The sequence below is a fragment of the Mastacembelus armatus genome, chromosome 22 (genome assembly GCF_900324485.2).
Source record: "Mastacembelus armatus chromosome 22, fMasArm1.2, whole genome shotgun sequence".
Classification (NCBI taxonomy): Eukaryota; Metazoa; Chordata; class Actinopteri; order Synbranchiformes; family Mastacembelidae; genus Mastacembelus; species Mastacembelus armatus.
The window spans coordinates 4,510,142-4,532,875 of NC_046654.1; the positions used below are offsets into that span (position 1 = coordinate 4,510,142).

General features: G+C 39.4%; 3 protein-coding genes across 7 annotated transcripts; 1 reads left to right on the forward strand and 2 right to left on the reverse strand.

Annotated features, from left to right (window-relative positions):
• Positions 1–49: 49 nt before the first annotated feature.
• Positions 50–9,817, reverse strand: ahi1 (Abelson helper integration site 1). Of its 3 annotated transcripts, none has more exons than XM_026325611.1 (26): positions 9,298–9,817; positions 8,891–9,009; positions 8,175–8,758; positions 7,998–8,086; positions 7,706–7,892; positions 7,261–7,453; positions 7,086–7,181; positions 6,823–7,008; positions 6,501–6,653; positions 6,031–6,163; positions 5,737–5,860; positions 5,309–5,538; positions 4,949–5,052; positions 4,715–4,833; positions 4,345–4,475; positions 4,104–4,244; positions 3,784–3,962; positions 3,648–3,687; positions 3,455–3,483; positions 2,857–2,920; positions 2,501–2,559; positions 2,289–2,351; positions 2,037–2,199; positions 1,865–1,950; positions 1,280–1,368; positions 50–1,103 (listed from the first exon to the last, which is right to left on the reverse strand). In XM_026325611.1, exons 1-26 carry the CDS (start codon positions 9,305–9,307, stop codon positions 920–922), a joined length of 3,555 nt encoding a protein of 1,184 aa, XP_026181396.1. In that variant the 5' UTR covers positions 9,308–9,817; the 3' UTR covers positions 50–919. The 3 variants fall into 3 exon arrangements, with proteins under 3 accessions (XP_026181396.1, XP_026181313.1, XP_026181470.1); XM_026325528.1 differs by having other exon boundaries at positions 2,857–2,974; XM_026325685.1 differs by lacking the exon at positions 1,280–1,368 and having other exon boundaries at positions 980–1,103; positions 2,857–2,974.
• Positions 9,818–10,341: 524 nt separating this feature from the next.
• Positions 10,342–14,313, forward strand: LOC113128191 (vacuolar protein 8-like). Its single transcript, XM_026303319.2, has 13 exons — positions 10,342–10,552; positions 10,855–10,974; positions 11,450–11,569; positions 11,751–11,870; positions 11,974–12,093; positions 12,190–12,398; positions 12,492–12,537; positions 12,608–12,741; positions 12,938–13,069; positions 13,190–13,304; positions 13,460–13,594; positions 13,696–13,821; positions 13,916–14,313. Exons 1-13 carry the CDS (start codon positions 10,342–10,344, stop codon positions 14,047–14,049), a joined length of 1,722 nt encoding a protein of 573 aa, XP_026159104.1. The 3' UTR covers positions 14,050–14,313.
• On the reverse strand, positions 14,224–19,663 carry map7a (microtubule-associated protein 7a). 3 transcript variants are annotated; one of them, XM_026303297.2, is made up of 14 exons: positions 19,336–19,663; positions 18,303–18,374; positions 18,040–18,203; positions 17,831–17,930; positions 17,541–17,657; positions 17,172–17,299; positions 16,868–17,004; positions 16,528–16,766; positions 16,245–16,422; positions 15,991–16,159; positions 15,760–15,864; positions 15,581–15,631; positions 15,203–15,431; positions 14,224–15,015 (listed from the first exon to the last, which is right to left on the reverse strand). In XM_026303297.2, exons 1-14 carry the CDS (start codon positions 19,460–19,462, stop codon positions 15,005–15,007), a joined length of 1,827 nt encoding a protein of 608 aa, XP_026159082.1. In that variant the 5' UTR covers positions 19,463–19,663; the 3' UTR covers positions 14,224–15,004. The 3 variants fall into 3 exon arrangements, with proteins under 3 accessions (XP_026159082.1, XP_026159073.1, XP_026159091.1); XM_026303288.2 differs by having other exon boundaries at positions 18,303–18,377; XM_026303306.2 differs by lacking the exon at positions 17,541–17,657 and having other exon boundaries at positions 17,172–17,275; positions 18,303–18,377; positions 19,336–19,661.
• Positions 19,664–22,734: the final 3,071 nt, after the last annotated feature.

A 22,734-nucleotide genomic window follows, 5' to 3' on the forward strand; every position in this document is an offset into this window, starting at 1 on the left:
TAAACTGACATGTCATGAGCTGCTGAATACAGAGAAATATGACTGAAGGTACATTTATGACATTATGTTTATTAAGTGATACATTAAAATGTAATGGTCATAGAAAACCTCATGTAATACACATCCTAACTTTAGTATAACTGTGGGAGTGATGCAGATTTCTCTGCAGTTAGTGTAAATTCTTTTCAGAATGAACAATTTTAGGTTAATGAATCTTTAACCTTTGCACTGATTTAAATAAAAAGTAAAATACATATAAAAATATATTTTTACTTACTGTATGCATGGAAATCACCATTTCTCTATACAACAAGGAAGTCACAGACTAAATCTTAGAAAGTTATCCAAAACATTAGCTGTAATCTAAAACAATCTGTTCACTCCTAAAATGAATTGTGTTCTTGATGTGGACTATAATTTTGAAACGAAAAGATATTAAGATATATCAAAGTTAAATATAAAACTTAAATATAATACCATTACGTGTCAATGCTAATGAACAGCATATGTTAATGTTAATATACAGGTAACTCAATTGGACTAGCTCAAGTTCAGCAGAATAATTTGAAATATATTAAAAGCATGATGCTTAAAATACACACATTAATGATTTTTAGATTTTTTTAGTGTTAACTTATGATTTACAGAAATAGAGGAGCAAAACATTTATAAATTAATCATTTGCATTTTTTATAGTTGAGGAAATATAGAAACTGAAAGAAATGTGTTAAGTTGAATATATGCAAAAAGGATTCAAAGCATTCTATAATTTTTGATGTGAAGATTTTTTTTTATAAACAAATTTTGACATTTGTGCAGTTGCACAGTATAGAAAACAAACATAGTGACAGTTTAAATAAAAATAAAAATCCATCTAAGCAAAACAGCACTCGAGCTGAAAACAGTCCTGTCAGTGAGTTTATTTATCAGGCTCAAAGGCACCGTTAGTCTGACCTGTTGGTCTCTTTGGGAGAGGTCTGTCTGCTGGTCTCCCTCTCCTCCTGCTGCTGCTGCTCGGCCCCGTAGCATCTGCATCTGAAAATGTGGTCTGAGATGGCAGTGCAGGGACTCCTGTTCTTTTCACCTTCTTTTTCCTTCTAGCTCTGTGGGAAAGCCATATTTGATAATACAGATTATTAGTGATATGACATATCAGTTAGAAAACTGTGCTGCCGTGCTTTGCTTTAGGAGGAGCACAACCTAGAGCCTCATGCAGTGTTTACTAAAGCATGCCAGTCAGGAGGGTTTAAGCAAAACAATAGTGAAGGGAGCCGCTTACTTGGCATCAGTCAATTCTGGTTCTGTGTCAGAAAGGGTTGGCTCAGAAAGAAACTTAAGTTCCCCAGAAGAACTAATTGCAGCAGAGACCTTGGAAGAGTAAGGAATGAGAAAACATAAAACAACCACCAGAAAAATACAGAAACACCGATAGATACCGAAGACAGAAACTACAATCACCATGCATTCGTTTTTACATATCAAATAAACATAAACCTCCTCCCAAAATCTGTTTCCAGTATCTTTCATATTTCACCAATTTTACAAAAATATGTCTTAGTATGGCTTTGATACTTTTAACTAAAATGTTTCCATTGCACTTCCATAATAGTTCAAATATTCATCAGCAGGCAAACGCACAACTTCAGTCAGGTGTTGGATAATAATTGGCCTCACAAAAAGAAGCTACAATTCATCTACAATAGGATTAAAAGACAAAAAATACCGACAGTGTTATCTCTACAGTTGCTGTGAGAAAGACCATCTGTGGTGAAAATGTTGTCACATCTCATCTACAAGAGTAGATGAGTAGAATAAAGGGTAAATACGCTCAGGGAAACAGTGTTCAGTTCTTCTATCTCCTTACCCTGGTTGGTGTCGACCTCTCCACAGTCTCCTCAGACAAGGCTGCATGTGCCTCACCAGACTGAGCTACCTCTTCACTGCAGTCCCCTACAATAAAATAATTCCGATTTGAAGGGTTCATTTACATTAACCAGAATTAGACCATCTACCAGAAGGAAATATAATCCACTTACTCTGATCTGCTACATAAGAAGCAAGAAAATATCCCTGCTGCCCATTGGCCAGGCGTCCAAACCACCAGTTGTCATTGTCTTTGTACAGCACTTCGATGACATCGCCGCGGTGTATCGTCAGTTCATCAGACCGATTAGCTTTGTAGTTATAAAGTGAGACAACCTAGAAGAGGAATGACAATGGATTGAGCACGAGAGGGGAAAAGGTTGCATGGGACTGATCTCAGTTAAACTGCATGCAGTGCGTAGTACTTGTTGAACGGGAGCTGAATCTCTTCCCACATGGACACCAGAAGAAATGTGATCAGGAACGGTCTGATGGAGAAAAAGAGCATTTGTATAAGTGTTTGTGGTGATCGACTGGAGCAACAGCAGCAGCAAAGATTTGGTTAACAAGAAATGAAAGCACATGACAGGAAGAAGCACATAAAGTAATAAACTTCAAAAACAATTAACATCTTTACCGTTTGAAGCCTGAATGATGGCACTCTTTTCACACGCTGACCAACTGGACTGAACTGACCTGAAACCACAATTAATAAAAACAAAATGCAAGCATTACTACTTCAACTTAGACAGTAACATAATCCACTGATACATGTTTACAGAGATCACTTACAGATCCACGTCAAAATTACAAGAGGTCTACATTGTTCAGGGGCCTCTAACTCACAATGCATTTGATCCTAGTCACCCTGTGCTATACTTTGTACAACTATAATCCTGGTGAATATTTTGACCTTACATTCTATAGGACTGCAGAAAAACCCATTTATTGGTTAAAGGCAAGTAATTGTGAGTAACTGAACAAGCTACTGACGGTTTTGGCTGCCCAGAGCTGCCTGGGGGATAAGCTGCTCCGCCAGAGAACCAGAGAGCTGCAGCTTGGAGTGTGGAGACAGGAGAGATGGAGACGGTAATGAGGCATTTAATCCTGTCTGAAAAGGAAAAAACTGGATTTGACTTGCATGGCACTTTATTTCATTTCAAAATAGCAGTAATTTAATAACTATATTCTCCTTTACGTAGATCTGCTCAGGCTCCTGCTTTTTTTTTTTTTTTTTTTTTTATTACAATTTTCAAAGTCACAGGTGTGAATTTGAAGTCAAGATTAAATTGAAGTGTCAAGGTTTCCTATAAATACTATACATTTTCAGCAAGATAATCTGAATGAAGGGATTAGCATGAATGCAATGTGCTGCTATAATGCATGTTTGATTTGAGTTTATTATTAGAAATGCACAGACAATAGCTTCTTAAAATTATTTTCATTTCTTATGTTTCCTCCCTGAATGCTTAAGAGCGATCCAAGCTGATAGAGATTAAAAAAAACACCAAGTCAGTGTTGGCATAAAGGACTTGACAGGTTACATCACCATCTGTGACCTCAATAAAGACCAAGTATTCAAAATACTCACTGTGCCAGCCTCTGATGTCAAGCTCCTCCCTGTGTAAGTAACGTGTAGTAAAGCCCATTTTGCATGCAAAGCACAAAAACAAGACAAAATATTTTCCATGTGAAAGCACAGACAACAATATGGCACACACACACACACACACACGGTATATATTATTCCAGATGTAATGATGTACATGATACTAATAATGTACCTCGCTCATAAATGTAGCCAGAAGACCTTTGGTGTGTTTCCTGAAAAAGGTTTGAAAGTGTGAGGTTTGGTGTATACTCTCTACTAAGAATTCAAAGCAATATTCAGTCAACAGGTAATAGAGGTTGAGTATTTACAAGTACTGAATCCAGTTGCTCCTTAACACACTGCATTTTCAGAGCAATTCTCGCTGCTTGGGTAAACTGATCAATGGCTGTGTCCTGTAACAGCAGGGAGTCAGGTGTGTTTCCCATAGTTCTGGTGTCAGTAGAAACTGATCTCATGGCTTTTAAATTGTGCACTTCCAGCTGGGAAACTGTATGGAGCAGTAAGAGACAGTTACAGATTAGTTCTGTATTTCAGTCGGTGCACATCACTATTGGCTGCCTTTAGCTGAAATGAATGAGGCATCCAGGAGCCACTTGCAAGAAAACAAAATGGCAAAGAAATCACAAACCTTTGCGGTCATACAGGTACACATGGACAGGCTGGCTATGACCAAAGCCACAGAAAGCAATCATGTTCTCATGAGGGTGGAAGGACACACCATGGAGAGCAGAGCGGTAAGAAAGCTCCGAGTACACTGCAACTTGGTCCCCTGGGAAGATAACATTTCTGAAATCTGGAGCTGCTATATAAAATATTGTCAGAACTGTTCAAATCCAACTAGCTTCCTTATTACTGAATAAAAACCTCACCTGTGTCAATATTCCAGACATATGCCATCCCATCCTCGCTACCAGAAAAGATAAAGTTCCCACAGGGCGTGAAAGTGCTGTAAATCCTTTCTCTGTAGTTTGTAGCTCCAATGTATTTCTTTACAGCCAGACTGAAAGACAGCATTTAAATGGTTAAGAAAATATGAATTTATATTTAAAACCGAACACATACATGATAGATCCTAAACTATGATACATTCATTTGAATATACATATTTGCATTAGTTTGACTTTATATTAGGAATTCCATTTTTTTCTATATATATATATTGTTCAAATTATTTGTCTTTCTTTGCTTTATTATTTCTTGTGGTTTTATAGGGTCATTTTTAAGTTTTGTCTCCTTTACATTCTTAAGTCCATCATCCTCAGGACACTGTCTTTGGCATGGATGAGCAGGCATCGCCCGTTCGGATGGAGCTGCAGCATGTTTATGGGGATTCCGCTGAGGTCACTCTCATCAATTTTCTGCCAAGAGACAACATGTAGAATTTAAAATTACAGTAGAATATTTTTGTCTCTCTGTAAAACACTCACAAATCTAAAGTATACGATGTGATGTGTGCATGCAAATGTCCTGTACCTTCTCTATACACCAGTGATGACATGGCTGCTGCCTGCTGTCATTTACTGAAGTTCTCCACACAATGATTAGGCCTGTGTTGTCCGCAGAGAACATTCTCCGTCCTAATTCCAAACAATATAACAAAAGAAACAACATTACCTAAATTATTTACTTTACTTTCTTAAAAAAAAAGAATATTATGTTAAAATTACACAAGAACAATACTTTTGTCTCTTGCAAAAGTTTGCAACATAAATACAGCCTTTCCCAGCGTGCAATGGGAAAGACATCCAGTGCACTCTGCATCAGTTGCCCCCAACAGTAATAGTCAATGACAGGGTTCCTGTGGATACAGGAACAACACTGCAGACATCATACCTTCAGAGTCGAAACAAACTGTGTTGATGAAACCGCTGTGACCCTCAAACTCCTGCAGCAGCCGGCCATTCACATCATCGACATCAAGCCTCCACACTCGTACCAGAGAGTCATAGCCTCCGGTCAGCACCAGGTTCTGGGCTGCAGGGTGGTACTGAGCACAGTACACAAAGCATGGATGAGGGAGCACCTTCTGGGCTGTTTCCATAAGATTCTCCACATTCCACTCTCTTATAAGATGGAGAAAAATAGAATAAAGCAAGTATTATTTGAATATACTCTTTAGCCAGAACACAAAGATTACATTTCGATATCAGCTGTGTCACTGGTATCACTGGTAACAGTTTTTACAACAATTCATCAACTGCTTCATAATCACTATTATTCTGTGTTATTTCTTATTTATTACTTTATAAACAGAAATTCACCTGACGGTTCCGTCAGAGGAGGCAGACAAAAGGCCCCGGTCGTCTCTGGACCAGCAGAGATCATAGACAATTTTGAGATGACCACTGAAGGCAGCCAAAACCTTGCCAGAGGGAATCTCATATACTGAAACAGAAAATGACCAGGTTAATCTTTATCCAGTGTATTTTCAAACCACTGTATATTGGAAGCTGCATTATGCTACTGCATACTGTATAAAAACACCACGTTAATTGGCTATTATGGAGTGAGCAGCATCAGCAGAGGGAGTTTAACACTGATGAGGACGTCCTTACCTACAACAGGGAAAGCATCTCTGTCAGCACAAGCTGCAGCCAACATTGTTCCAGCATGAGAGAAAAGCACTGTGAAACAGCCCATGTGACCACCACGAAACGCCAGGATGGGCTTGTTAGGAATCCGACAGACCTTGGACAGAAAAGTTCAGGTAAGGCATGTGCCCATATGTACTTTAAAAGTGTAATTGGTCCCCATCTATTCCTTCTGTCCATACAGGTTGTAAAGAGATCACTTTCTCACTGTCTAATGTAAATGCCAGGGGACGAAATCCATAATACTGGTTCTTAGCCTAAGTATATTCTGAAGTCTTTTGTGTACGCAACCACACAGTAAGAGAATAAGTGTTTTATACAAAAAGAGTCTACTTTGGAAAATATCCACTTGCCTTGTGTTACTTAAGTTCTAATGACGCTAATACAAAGTTTTGCCAGAGATTTATCAAAAAATAATTCCTAACTCCACCAACCTGACCAGGCAGTCTGCTCCATCTCCAGACTGGCGTCTTGCCATCTGAATGTTGTGTCAGATTTCTCTTGGTGACCTCATTCTGCAGGTCACTGTAAGTGGTGCTGCCTCTCTCTTCCTGCAGTGCCATCATGGATCGGATACTAGGGTCCACCTTCAGAACAAAAATCATCTCAGCTATATCTAAACTGAGTGCACTTTCCCATGGTCTATGGTCTATATCTAACATGTAACAAGTTACTTACTGTACATACATGTAAATAGTAGAAATGTGAGGCATGATGAAAATAAACAAATAAGTGTCAAAATAGCAACTGACTTACATGGTCCGGGAGTTTAATGCCTTTCACTGTAACATAAAGAGTAGATGAATATTTCTGTCGTGGGTACTTCTGCCACCACTCGACCACCTCTATCGTTTTGGGTTGTCTCTTGGTTCGAGGGAAAGGGCAAAAGAGCTGGAGACGAAATTTACTGTTGATATTCAGCACACCATTTGTGCCAACGAGCTAAAGGAGAAAACATAAAATAAGCAATTAAAATGAAGCCAGAATGGTCTTCTTTGTGGCCATGCTAAAAGTACTACCTTGAGGAATGCCCATGCAATCTTTTTGAATCCTCGTTCATGTCTGTCAGCATCAGTGTTGGCTCTCGCTTCTTCCATGGTTATGAAGTCCAGGATCTTTCCAAAATATTTACATTAAAAAACAATTAAAATACACTGAAACTGCCCAAATATATCAAAAGGAAAGGCCTCTTACTTCAAAGAAGAGTATGACTCTGGGACTTTGGTCATTTTGTTGAATAAAGTAACCAAATCGTTCATTGAAGATGATCTGTTCCTGCCATTCAGGTATAACTGATTTGTTCTTCTTGAAGTCAAAAGGTTGAGTCATGATGGGGAGAATGTGGTCAATGTTCTCCTGCTCATAAAATGAGGAGACAGGCCGATGGCTATGAGAAACAAGAGAACGACATATTGCTGTATTACAAGCAAATGATACTGTATACATATATTAATTCAAGCATGTAACCGGCTGTTTGTATTGGAATGAAATAGTGTTTTTGCATACCAAGAATTTACTAAAACAAAAATAGCTGTTTCACATTATGATGAAGCATCCAAGGAATTAATGCACTGAATAACAAAAACACAACACAAAGACAGATGAGGAAAGATTCAAATACGTCTTAAAGTAGTCTCACCAGTCTTCTTTCTTCACATACTGTCCAGTGATTTCATCAACAACATGAATCTTCACCATCGGGTGTGAGATAAGTAGGTTCGTTTTTAGACGATCGGTTCTGTGCACATAGACTCCCAGCACAAGGCTGTCATCAAATGTTGGTTGCTGTGGGACGTCTGCCTCTGTTTCACTCTCTTCTTTGACAACTGAAGAAATAAGAAACAAAAAAAGACAAAATTCTTAAACATGACACATTGTGTCAACTTTGTAACTGGGTTTTGTAAATGATTTCCTGGTTAACATCCAGTTACTATGTTTTTCCTTCTTCTTTTTCTTCTTTCCCTTATATCCTGTTTCATTTTCCACATCAGCATCCAGATCTGCACCTTCATCTTGATCCCTGATGGAGAAAAAAATATTTTTACTTTGTTATGCTTACTGCTAAATGTAAAACAACAAATCTCCATGATAATAATAGATATACAAACCCAACATCCGAGTCTGTAACTACAGACTTCAGCTTCTTCTTTTTCTTCTTCACAACACTATTATTTAGTGTAACATTTTGGGAGACAACACTTTCACCTTCGGACTTGATCTTTGCCTTTGTTAAAGTCCTCTCTTCCACCTGTGCTATCTGTTGCTGGTATTCATTCAGCAGCTTGTCATCAGCGTCGTCTAACAGATTCTCTGCTTTAGCCTCTGAAACTTCTTTGACTTTCCCCTTCTTGCTTTTTCGCTTTGAATCCCTTCCACCACCAACACTGCCTGGCTCCAAATCAATCCCAGATTTAGAAGCATCTGCATCTTTCTGAATGAAATTTGTGGTGTCCTCAGGACCAGGGAAGGAGGGAAGCTCCCTCTTATTCTTTTTCTTCGTGGATTTTGATGTTTGTATCTCCCCTTGGTTACTATTGCCGTTTATATTAGCCCTTTCTGTTATTTCCCTCTCGTCCCTTCTATTCTTGATGAAATGAGGGCTGTCCTGTTCAGTGTGATATGTGTTGTGGAGAATGGCCTCATCATCTTCCGTATCCTTTTCAAGGTCGAGATTCTTTTTCAGATTCTGTAGCTAAAAAAATGGACATGGAAAGCAAAGAAGTTCTGTATGGTTTTCTTTAAGCTCTTTACCATTAAACTATTAGATCTTGGAAAGTTAAACAGACTACTCTCAAGTTAGAAGTGCACATATTAGAGCACATACCACAATGGTCTCCTGTGCCTCATGTTTCTTCTTCTTCAACTTTTTCTTCTCTGATTCAGTGTATTTCTTGAAAACTTCATTAAATCTTTCCCGGGTCTTTGCCCGCTCTTCACTCTCACCTATAAAAAGGTTACATGTCCATACATACATTTACAATACTTACAATATTTACTTCAAGTTTATGAAGAAAAATGTGTATAATATTCACAGTGGAAAATACTGAATACACTATCAGTATCAGTATCATAATGACGGGACGAGCTATGTTGAGATCAGTTAATCAAAGCAGTGTAATTGCACTTTTCAGATTGAAATATTTATCTTTTTTACATCAGTACATTTAAATCTGTAGCTACAACATTAAAATGCTGCATCTGGTGTGTTGAGGAAACATCAAGAAAACTGACCTGCTGGCATCTTCAGGCACCATAATGTCGCTCATTCTGAGTGCAGAAATGTGAATAACCCAGAAAAAGACTGGGACGATAATGCTGCACAAGGAAATCTCTGCTGGATCACCCTTCGCTGGTTTACAACCAGTAGCTAAGCGTTTCATTCGGGTTTAGCCATTTAGATGAAGAGCTGGAAGCCAAACACACGGTCCTCTTAGTGACATCTGCTAAAACTGTGCATGAACGCAACGTTTGTGAGACGTGAACCGTTAACTGCTATGTACCGTTAGCTACCTTAGCTAGGCTGCTAAGTGCTAACATTTGCTAAGCGGCATGGTTGACTTAGTGACGTTTTAGGATTTAGGTCATTCAACCAGCAGTCCGAGCCTTAACATGAACACACATATCTTCAAACGTTAAATACGACATAGCCAAGTCTAATGTGTGCGTCTACCATGCTGTGATTGTGCTGTCTTCAAACTTTACCAACAACGCTACGACGGTTTCCAAGTCAACCAAAACAATGGCGACGGGAGGGCGGAGCGTCCCCAACAAAAACTCACCAATGAAAGCTACGTACGTAATGACGTAAAGGTTTCTAGAGCGTAACAACCTATACACGCTAAGATGATTTCTTTTAAATTTTGTGACTGAACTTCTACTTTCTACTTAAAAACCTTTTTATACTCCACATTTATGTGGCAGAGCTGCGGATACACACTGTTACAAATAATTTTATAATTGAGCTGATGTGCTAATAAACGAAGAACATAAAACACGAAGCATAAAATACTTTCAAATATTGTTTACATTGTTTACATTATACATAGGGAGTTTGATACTTTAAAATGGAGCCATATTTTGTTGATAAGCCACATTGTAATTTAATTCCGAATACAGGATTTTGTTTTTTAATAAGCGGGTTTGAAATTGTAATTTATTTTAATAATGTGTTAAACGTGACAGTGTCTTACAGTCACGTGACATCATAGCAGGCGTGGCTATGTGCAGGTAATGTGAAGCAGGCAGGTGCTCCACCTTTGTACTGAAGATGCGGTCATGGCTTCTGGCTTTTGTGAGAGCTGTTCCCGATTACTTAAAGAGTTTGCTCTCCATTTGAGGATAATTTGCAGAGAGTTTCAGCAAAAAGTGCGGGACCTTTTCCGAGAACTTTCTCAGTGCTCCTGTCTGAGGATGACGGCTGAGAGGAGCTTCCTGAGGAGGAGGACGACGACGACTCAAGAGCTCCTCTCTTTACGCATCCTGGATGGTAGGAACACTGTAGCCATGCTTTTCTTTGTTTGTAGGAAGTATTGTTGTGGATGGGAGAAACACAAACACTTATCTAGTCTCTTTTATACTTATGAGGCAAAATTTATCCCACTGATATACTGTAGATCTGTGACTTTATAATACCAGACTAAAGATTCCATGTGTATTTTTGTCTGACATAAATTATTCTGCTGTATTGTTTCATACAAGGACTCTATAAAAACTTATTCTAAAAAGTATTTATGTTAGATTTGAATAACACCTAAGTGAATATTTAACATCATCTGTCTCTTCTCTTAGACAAAGAAACCCATCTACTTAATCAGGAAAATCTACAAGCACTGAACAGACTTGCAACCTCAGAAGCCATTCATCTACAAATGACTGCAGCTATGTATTATTTACATCTCAGTCATCACTGTGAGTAAAGGAAACCAAACTGATTTTTATGCTCCTCCTAGCAGTCCTCATGACAGAAATGACTTGCAGATCAGTGGAGCATAAAATGAGACAATTGTTTGCACTGTAATCTCTTAACAGTTGACCAGTATTATGCAAATTTTCAACTGAATTTCTGAGGTTGGCAGATAACATTGATGTATGGATTTCAGTGTCATTACAAAGGGAAAAATACATGGATTTGTATTTGAAATCCTCCAGTATGAGCTTTGTCTCATATTGAAAGTTTTTATTATGTGGAGCTCAGTTTTCTTCTTTGATAGATCATTGAGGAGATGAGCTCAGTGGAGATTATGCATTTAAATGGTTGACCACAACTACCAGATCTGTTCATTTCTAACACATTATTTTGATTGTGTCCAATTTAGAGATGATTATAGTTTATTTTCAAAAGGTTAACTGACACATACATTTTTTTATGCTTTTTGTGTTACAGTGAAGTCTCCCTTACCAGATGCCTTCACAGAGCCAGTTATGGCTTTACTTCTGTCGACTGACCTGGATGTGCAAAAGACTACCTCTCTCTCCCTGGTCAATCTGTTAATAAAGAATCATGGTAAGAGATGAGAGTCATGACGTATTTAAAATACTGTTGTTTGTTAATTCATAACCCTTCTCTTCTGTATTGAAATAGTGTTACAGGGTAAAATCAACACAGTATCACACTTTAGATGTGAAATCTTACAGTTCATGTGGATAAGATGATCCTAATTACTGTGCATGACATTCAATTTTAGTGTGCAAGGAGGTGGTGATTGAAATGGGGATGCTGGTGCCCTTACTGGAGTTGTTCCAGTCTGGTGATGCCACTGCTCAGTGTCACTCCTGTGCTTGTGTTGCCATGCTGGCCTCTTCAGGTTTGTACATACACAGAAGACACTCCTTTTGAATCCATGTCTTTCTCATCTGTCTAGAGAACAGTTGATTTACATTTGATGAAATATTTCTCTTTCCATACAGAATCAAACAGAGATGCTGTGATGGTGGAAGGAATCATACCGTTGTTGGCATTGGCAAAATCCTATGACCCACAGGTGCAACGGAACGCAGCCTGGGCCCTGTTGTATCTCACACAGTCAGGTGGGGTAGTTTCATTCGAAAGTCACTGTTGACACACTGTCCATTAGGTTCACTGTTACAGAGCCTGTTATCTTAAATGTTCTCCTTATTTTCCAGATTGGTCAACAAGGATCTTATGTCAAGCAGGAGCCATTCCTGTCCTGGTTCTTCTGCTGCAGTCCTCAGATTCAGAGGTTCAGTTTTGTAGCTGCACTGCCCTTTGCAACATTGCTGCAATCGAGGAGCATCACCCCAAGTTGCGTAGCATTGGGGGTCAATATTTGTTAAAGTCTCTTTTGACTCTAATGTCTTCCTCTGTACAAAAGGTAATTGTGATTTTTAACTGAATTTTAAAGTGGTAACTGAATTTTGAAGTTAATGGGCAACAGTGTAATTTTTTTTTTCTATTCAATTTTTAGAATTCAGCCCAAGCATGCAGATGCCTGCAAACTCTCTCAAACAACGGTAACTACAAATAAAATCTGACTTTGACATTGTGTTGGAGGCAGATACCTTGTGTAACTTTTATTTTTAGTTCTGATCCAGGATCAAATGATGGAACTTGACTGTGTGTTGCCTCTGAAGGCACTCCTGAAAACTTATACACCTGTCTGGACAGAGTCAGCCATAAAACTCCTGTCTGCACTGTCTGCACACCCACAAAACAATGTATGAGTTCTCACAAAACAGTATCATAATAGTCATCACTGGTTAACTATCTGTGGTATGTTAGTTGTGTCGTTGTAGACCTTTTTTGTAGATCATGAATTTTATATTCCTTTCTTCATTTCATCCAAAAAAAAAGTGCAGTTGTAAGGTAATTCTGAAGAAATATATTGGTAACACTGGTGTGGTGTTATTCCAGGACGTTCTCGTAAGTGAAGGACTGTTGGATGAAATTGGAAAGCTGCTTCATGATCACAGGTCCAGCTCTGCTATAATCGCACATAGCTGTAACATAATCACTAACCTGTGTAGCTCCTGCATGGGTCAGCAGGTATGTCGACACTGCGGTTAACAATTGCATGTCAAGGCTGTAGTAAAGACATAACTCGTGTGCATTGCCTGAGATTGATTAACTCTTGACACTGTCACATTGAATCCAATCATTATCTAGGCTGTGATGGAAAGTCGGTGTTTATCAGGACTCCTCTTGGCCCTTCTGTCTCCCACCCTGGCAGATAAGACCTTGGTGCATGTGACATCATGTTTACATCACCTGATGACCTGGAGTGAGTGACGTGTGCATGAATGAATAGATTTGCTCAGTTTTGAATGTGAAAATTTGGCTGGTACATTTTGACTTTTATACTGCATATAAAGGGCCAAAACTTAAAAGTATTTTAAACTTAAAAGTAATAATTCTCATGATTTTTCACTGTTTCAGATCAACTGCAGACTAAGATTTCCACAACAATAACATCAGAACACGTTTCAGGACTGATGAAGATGTCTGGACAAATGGAAAATTCTCAGTTATCATACAACTGTGCAGCGATCATAAGCAAATTAGAAATGAGTGGTAATGTACAAGCACTACCTTCTGATAGAAAATAATTGCTCTGGTTTAGTACTATGTATATTAAATGTTATATTCTGTGTTTCATGCTACTGTTCACCTAGAGGAGATGATGCAGTCACTGAGACCTCACTACGTTACTATGTCTCAGTACCTGTTGGCATTTCTCCAGAAGAAAGATGTTAAATTCCAGCAGATTGGTATAGTTACAGTATTAAACCTCAAGAAAGGTTAGTATTAGTTATGGATTCATTTAGCCAACCTTTATGGCCTGTCTAAAATGGTCTTCCTTTGTATGCCTGGAGTTCGTTTGTATTCTTACAGATGGAGATTTTTCATCTCTGCTGGCTAACAGTGAGCTGGAGATCCAGCTCTGGAAAGTGCATGTGCAGACCGAGGAAACCAGACGACTGCTGCAAATGATTCAGCCTCCTTCTCCATCTTCTGTTAACCCATGACTTTCTCAGTACAAATACTGAGATATGTGCACGCTATATCCATACACTGTATGGACAAACAGTATTTTTATGTTTGATGTTTTTATGTTAAATATAGTAAAAGTATCGAGCGAAAACAAGGCAGAGACTCAGCATAGTATCGACTTTAATCAATTTACCTTTTCAACAGGCTAGTAAGTGATAGTTATAAGCAGTACTTAAACTTTAAGATCAAATATTGATGATCAGGTTTGTTTTTATATGTTTTTATTATAATAAACTCATTTATCCTCTATGTCTCAGGTTTTGCTTTGAAAACCGCAATATTAAACAAAGCAACTCTCAGTGCAATAAATGCTTTGTGTTTCCTAAAGCATCACTCACAAAACTGAAGCAAAGTCTTTGGAACCTAAGTTCCTTAGCAGCTTTGAAATATGTGATTGCTATACTTCACAAAATCATAGGGTAAATATAGGAATTTATGTAGGAAGTGAATTTCCACACCTTAAACTCTAACCAGCGCACTAGCGCAAGCAGCAATTTAAGCTATCCTAGTTCCACAGTGACTAAACTGAGGAAGGAAAAGTGCTTAGATAGCAAGAAATACTAAGAATAAGCAACAATAAGTGACATACGTGATTGTTAGAATGGCTATTTGTAGTATTTCACAGAGGCAACAGAACTGACAAACTGTATTTTCCAGCAAACTATCGTTACAAATGCCTACGTCTACTGTCATCTAGTTTTTGGAAACCTGCTGTATTGAAGAAACTAATATGGAACTTGCCCGATACGTGTCCGACTGATTACACACAGAAAAGTGACCAAATGTCGATGTCTTCAGTGAGGCAACACTGTAATTTTACATGCTCTCTCAAGATGCTGAATGGCAGCATAATGGCTGTACTGCTGTAATTCTTGTCCCTCAGAGAAATCACAACGAAAATCTTCAAACATCTGCCCACTTTGCAGGTCCTCAGATGACCTCTGGAAAAACACATGGAGTTATTTAAACAGTCTTTCAGGAAAGCGTACACTTGGGCTGCATTGTTTATTAGATAAGCAAGGATAGAAACATCATTTATGAAGCATGACTCAATGCTAATCTATCAATTTTTATCAGAATCTGGCCGGTTGTTGGTGTTCATTCAGTGACCTGCTGGTTGCATCTCACCTGCTCGATGGTGGGTCTGGATTTCGTCCAGTCCAGTGAGAGTTCTGAGAGACCTGCGTTCTTTGAAGGCCACCACAGGTACCATGTCCTCTTCATCGTTCAGCCTCAGCTGTGTGGACTTTGTCCCCACTGCCAGCTTGACTCTATCTTCGACAGAGCCATTGTGCACAGGCTGTGTGTTTTCCTTGGGTTGGGCTTCATTAGGCAGGATCCTCACTGGTACAGATTTCTGTGTTTAAAAGGATTGAGAAATTTACTGAACTGTTTTGACTATGCTGCTTTGAGGAGGGCAGCTGGTTAGTTATTAGTTGATGCTGGATGTGCGTCATAAGAGCCCTGTGGCAATGTACTTTTTAAAAAGTGAGCAGTAAATTTCACCATATCTGGAGAATCTGTCCTTCTGGTTCGCCGCATGATCTCCTCAAGTCGCTGGTAAAGAAAACAGCTTTCATTTCAACATCCATTTGTGAAAACTGTGTTGTAGATTAAACAGAACTATTGAAATGCATATTTATTTACAGCTATAGTAAACTAACTTTTTTTATCAACATATTCACCTTTTTTCTTGCTTGGCGTTCTGCTTCCTCTTTCTGTGCGAGTATTTCTCGCTCTTGTTTCATCTGCTCTGCTTTTGCTCTCTCTTTGGCTTGTTCCTCCTCTCGCTATTTAACACAAAAACATAAAAACTATGTTCATTAAAAATAAAAACAAAAAGCCTCCATGTGGAAGCCTGTGGGTGCAGATTTTGCTATTTCAATTTTGGACGGAGGACCGTTTGAATTTCTCACCTGTTTCTGCAGAAGGGCTGCTTCCTTCATAGCCTGGGCTCTCTCTTCCTCTGCTCGTCTCTGCTCCTCTTCCTCCCTTCTCTTCTTCTCCTCTATGAGACGCTGAGCCTCTGCCTGCTGCCGTGCTCGCTCCTCTGCCCTCCTGCGCTCCAGTTCTTCACGACTCTGCCTGGATATGCCATAAGTTCTAAACTGTTACAGTCGTATTGTCCTACTGTACTCTTTCTATCTCATAGGTGAATGTACTTTTTTACCTCTCGGCCTCTTCTCTTTGCAGGTGCTCCTGCTCCTCTCTCTCCCGTTGTAGTCGGGCCTCTCTTCTCTTTTCAGTCAGGAGACGTGAGGCCTCCTCTGGGTTTGTTGTTCCAGCTGAGGGCTTGCACACGACTTCAGGTGGCGGTGGACCTGGATGAGGAGACATCTGGGAAGGACCTGATGAAGGATAAAACATAAGTTTAAATGCACAGAATATTAAATAAAAATGCAAATACTACTGCTGCTATACTACTGCTTCTTTCAAGCATTTCTTTAGCTTACATCCATCACCCGCTGTTCTAGTTACAGCTTCTGTCTCTGTGTTGGGCAGGTTAGAACAAGGAGTCTCTGGTGAATCATCAGCCCCCATTTTATTTTGCTGACCTTCAGCTGATGTCCTGACAGGCCTCGAGTTACCAGGAGTGAGGGCAGAACTACAAACAGCAGCATCTTCCTCAGGGACTGATGGGAGCTCGAGTTGCAGTGGGGTGGGATGTCTGCTGATTGACCTCTGGGGGACTCTAAGATCCCGCAGAACAGAACAGATATTCCATTTTGTTTACATCATGTTAGTACATTGTAAATGCACAATGGAGACACTGATCACACAAATTCAACCTACTGTTCTGGTGAGGCAGAGCCTGTTCTGCTTTGTTTAACTGTGGCTGGTTTCATATTGGTGTTGATGGCAGCTGATCTAATACTTGAGCCACTGTTGGAGCTCTTCTTATGAGCATCTTGTTGTTTTGCTGCTTTGATCTAAACCAAAAAGTAAACATGGCTATCAGATCTCATTTCAATTGTTCCCCTTTAAAGACCAAAAATCTGAAAACACTAAAAGTGATTCCAAAAATAATAAAATAATATAAACACTGTTTTTTACTAACACTGCATATATGTAAGACCAAAAATACAGCCAGAGTTACCTGTGCCAGATTGATGCTTCTGTTGTTGGGACTGGGAGAGGCAGGTGGCCTGTGGTGTTGGGGTTTGTGAGGGGGGGTGGTGGTGTTCATGGAGTGGAATGAAACTGCACGGCGACAAATATGGACAACTGAGTCAGAGTTTCATGCCATACATATGGAAATAGGACACATATGCACAATTGGTGTGGACAGTGAAAAGGATGAAATGTAAAGTGGGGTGTCAACAAAGAAAAATGAGCCGCATTAGTGACAGAAAGCCATGGAAAAGTTAGTTGCTGTAGCAATAGTTGTAGCTGTGTCTTACAAATACAATGCACTGCAATATTATTCATGAAAATGAGTATATTCTATCTTCATGGGGGAAAGTACCTTCTTGTCCTGAATGACAACCAGCACTCTTGCTCCTGGCCAGATAAGAGCACGTGGGGGTAAGGAGGCGACTGATCAAGTTCTTCTCCCACGTTGTCAGTGGTAAGCGACGTGGAGCTACCGTATTGATCAGTATAAAGTTTCAAGTGCAGCAAAACAAAAGATAAGGCATGCCAAGAAATGTTGTGTTAGGATATATGCAGCCCAGAGAAGAGATACTGTAAGTATGGTGTTATGGGGTCAGAAAGATTATCTTAAAAAAGAAGACAAAAGGAATCTCATTCCACTACCATTTTTGGTGAGTTTCCTTCCTCGTGAGTTCTGACCGAGGTTCTGTAGGGCCTTCTGGCTCTTCTCCAGCGTCTTGCGCACTGCAGATTCATATCGCTCCTTAATTCAGGAGAGAAACAGACGTCAGTGTTTGTTATTTAGTCTGGGGCTATAAAATCATCAGCCTCCCTGAAAATAGACATTTTTTATTTTTACCCTTCCAACTCACTTTCTCCTCCTTCAGCCTCTGCTTGCGCTTCTCCTCCACAGCAGCACGCCTCCTCTCCTCCTTGAGCCGCTGCTCCAGGAGTTTCCTCTTGCGCTCCTGCAGTTGTTGTTCATGGTAACGTCTGGCCCGCTGCTCCCGCTCCAACCTGCTCAGTTCCCGAGAGGCTCAAAAAAAGACGATCCAGTTCAAATAGATCAGTCATGTGTTTTAATCTTTCTACAAACATTGCTGTGTAAATTGTACCACTATAGGAACTGACATACCAAGCACCCTCTGGTGCTCTTCTCTTCTTTCTCGTGCTGCTTTCAGCCTCTCGTCAATATTTAGTCCATTAGCTACTAGAATACAAGAAATACTGTTTAGTTTATAAATTATCATCAGAATGTAACATGTTACATCAATGCATTCTGTCAAAGGAAATCTTGTTTTAAGGCTTGATCTGATATCCTAATAATACAACATCTGCTTGATAACAGGGGCGAGTGTGATGGCAGGACAACAGACAACAGAGAGCTGTATCTAACCTGCAGTGACCTGTGGAGTGGCTGTGTTGCAGATTTGGGCAGACTTGTTGACAGACAAGGCTGCTTTCTTTGACTGAGAATTTGTTTTAATGTAAGAGCCACTCTCTGTAAGCGAGGGAAAAAAAATAGCAGTACCTTGGAGCTCCTCAAGGTTTTATGTTGCCTAATTTTGCCTTTGACATTTAGATTTTCTACTGTTTATGTTGCCTAATGTAATGTCGAATATGAGATTGTATCCATAAATGCCTAAAGGATGTGAAGTGGCTGAATATAAACCAAAAAACAAATAATCTTGATAAATAGATCCCAAACAGTGGCTGCTATGGACTGAGATGGCCTTAGGGTGAGCTGCAAATGAAAGAGCTATTATAAGCTGACTACATGTAAAAGGCAAAGAGAACATGCTAGCACCTGACCAACCCTTAGGAAGACGACTGAAACAGACAATCACAAGGGCAAGACCTAATATTATAGATGAGAAAATGGTATAAATGTACTAGAGGGAAAATCACGAGTGTATTGCTTTAGGGCTAAACAACATAAGGATGCTGATTTATTGATTTATATTATGTAATATGTGACAGATCTTGTATTCTTCTAATGTTCAAGGAAGCCATGCAATTTCTCAAAGGAAATGTATGTAGTCTATTCATGCGTCATCAGTATAAACAGATGATCCTTTATTTGTGATCTTCAGCCAATCTGGTTTTATTTCAAAGAAAGACACTACACAAATCCTAGCTAAACACAGGTGTAGATAAAAACTACTAACCTCCTGTTCTTTCAAATCTAGTCCCCTTCCTTTGGCTCCCGGTGGTACGTGTAGAAAGTGGTCCCTGCGATGGAGGGATGACACTCTGTTTCTTCTGCACAGCCATGCTAGGTATTGAGCCTGGCATACCAATGCTCACTCAAAAAAATCCCCCCCCCCTCCTTTCTCTCCTCCTCCTGCTTTTCCTCTTTTCAATTTCTATTTCAAGATGCCTTCGGGTCCTTGCTTTCAGAGTGTGTTGTGCGGGGAACTGCCTCCTGCATCAGCTGCTTGTCCATCTGTGCCTTACAAACCAACAGAGAGCAAAGCAAGAAAACAAGCATCCACTGGGTTGGGGATAATTTGAGGTTATCCTCAAAGGAAATTTATTCCAGTCTGCTTTAAGGTTATGGGTTTCTGGAGAGATTCTAATCCTCAATGAGTCCTGACTATAAAAAGGATACTCCCCCTTTAAAGATCTCACCCTTGTGAGCTGCTCTGCTTTACTTTCACACAATACAGCTGTGTCACTTTAACTCCCCCACCACACTGCCTGCTTGCTAGATGGAAGTGGCCAGAGGGATGCAGTGTTTCCTGGAGATAGAAAAATAGAGTGAAGGCAAATCTGTGAGCTTGTCCTTGTAAATCGCTACCATGACACTGACATGGATATTATTCAGTGACATACAGAATACAACTCTCTTGGATGCAGGCAGTGCCCTCAATAGTAACATTTTTTTACCCATGATTCCTCTTGTGATGAATGACATGTTCTGACCACTAGGGGGAGGTCTTTCTTTCTAAAAATGAAGATGAAGTCAGCTTTTCTCTTAAAGCTTCAGCTGTATTATTTATATTTGTTTACATTCATCACTTTTTTGGACATAAATATAAAAGGGCCCAATCAAATAGTGCTATTTGTTAGTCCTATTTTATCAGTTCGAAATTAAATAGGTCATTTTGAGAACATTATTTTAAGTCTAACCAATTTAGGGTTCTCTGCTGTGCTGATTTCTCTTACGTGACTGTAAACTAAACATTTTTGGCACAATTTTCAGCATTTAATATACGATAGGATTAGCTGACTAATTGGAACAACAGAATTAATTGGTAATTTAAATAATTATTAGTCGCAGTCTTGCTGTTCATGATATCTGTTTTAGGGTTCAAAGGTGAGTACACAGTGCTGGTCTGTGTTGCTGCGTCCCTCAGCCTTGTGGGACCTGGTGCTTTTCTATAAATAGAGCTTGTATTGCAGACTGATTCATCACTGCCTTCCCAAAATCTTTGTTTTATGCATGGGCTCTTTGTGGCCTTTGTAAGTAAGTAAGTAAATAAGTAAATAAATAAGTAAAGAAAGAAAGACCACATTTAAAGCACAAAAGCAAAAGGATCAGACATAAAAGCTTTAGCAAAGTATCACTACAGATTAAAGATTAAATTAATTGGACTAGACCTTGTCCAAATACAGGCAGATTATTTGCTAGAGCTGCTTCATAGAAATATACAACACAAAGCCACAATAACATAAGCAATAAAACGCTTCCGCCAGAATCTGCTCCCAAGTCCATCCATCCATTATCCATACTTGCTTATTTCTATTTAGGGTCATAGGGATCTGCTGGAGTCTCTCCCAAGTATTAGAATCTAATGCAAACTCTTTGAGAGATAAGAATACGGAAAATAAACTTGTTCACTATGGAGCTAATGAATGTGAGCGAGAACATTGGCTTTTATTATACAAACATTTTCAACAGGTTCTCATTATCCAGGCTAGAGTACAGAGACAGTAGTTTCTGTCAGTATCTTTATGAGTATCATCAAGAGAGCCTTGTGATGTGAAGACAAAGGTACAGTGCTGTTGTATTTTTTATCATTTTAACTGTTCAGGATCTTATCGTTCAATCAGCACATAGGGAGGTGTCTGATCAGTCCCAGATTCATTCCACAGCAGGACAATGACCCCAGACATGCAGTCTCTAGAACATTTTTCTGGCTCCCACAAAGCCTGGTCATTGAAATAGTCTGGGATTACAGGAGGAGACAGAAGACACTGAGACTAAATCCACACAATAATTGTGGCACATTACACAAGATGCTTGGAACAACCTGCCTTCCAAGACCCTTCAAAACTACGGTGCTGTTTTAAAGCTAAAGTCTCCAGTGCTGCCAGATATTGAACTTATGTAGTTTGTTTGTTTACTGCATTTTCTATGATCTTACTTGGTAGAAAACGGTTCATGGCATTATTCTTTAATGCATCCACACTTTTTTGCGCCTAAAAATTTTGCACAGTACCACACTTTTCAGACACTGTAAAGTAAAGTAAAGTAACATATGATGATTTTAATATAGCACTCTTTTCAAACTGAGACCATTCAGATGTTGAAGTGGGGTCACTTGAGGTCAGATGCACCTTGGCCCTACGTGCTCGTTGGAAAGTACAACCCATCCCTCGCATCACCAACAATAACAATGCCCCCTGGCTGTGTTCCCACTCATTAAGTTTGCTAAGCTCCCCCATCCAGGAGTTTGAAATGTGTCGTAATGATACACTACACCTTGGTCAGGTGGTGTGCCCACAGAGCCACTGGAGCACAAATGAGATGGTGATAACTGGCATACACCCAACAGCCAGAAAATGCCTTTGGACACTAGACCTACATAGGATAAGATTGCCTGTTTGGTATCAAATCATTCTGTGGTTCACCTTAGACGACACTGTCAAAGGTGTCAATTAAAGGGCCTGGTTGCTTGGTCATGCATAGTTATAAGACTTACAAATATAGTAATATCAACTCTGTCCTTTAATGGACAGATCAGAGATGTTTGTTTTTCTTTTAAACTATTAACTTACACCAGAGACTGCGCATTCTGCTCTAACGCAGGGTTGCACGTAATTGTTCGAATCAAATTAAATACTTTTTTATTCTTTCTCACGCCAGAAAAGACAGACATCAGTTTGGTAGCTAAGTGTTTAAAGTTGCATTTGATGACAACACCCATCAGAGAACAAGGTCAGTATATTTGACTACAGTGGCAACTGGTAACTTGGCACTATTGGTGACATGGTTACTAGCCATCCTGGAGGAACTAGGACTTCTTCAATCCCTCGTAGTCGTATTAAATCATGTAATTAAGGGAAGAATCCCTCAACAGAGGGGCCAGGTTAGTGTCACTGAGAGTATCATACACATCCAGCTGAACAGGCAGGAAAAGCATGGATCTGTTGCAGTTCTGGGTAAAGACAAGCAAAGCAGTTATATAAAGTAAAGCATGATGTTTTTGTTTGATACATGTTTTAATATGAATTCATACTAAGCATGTGGGTAAAACAACTTCCACATAAGATATTTTAAAAATGGGGAAACGATATGTTTTTCTCTTATTTCCTCTAAGCAAAATGCATTTCTTGTTGTG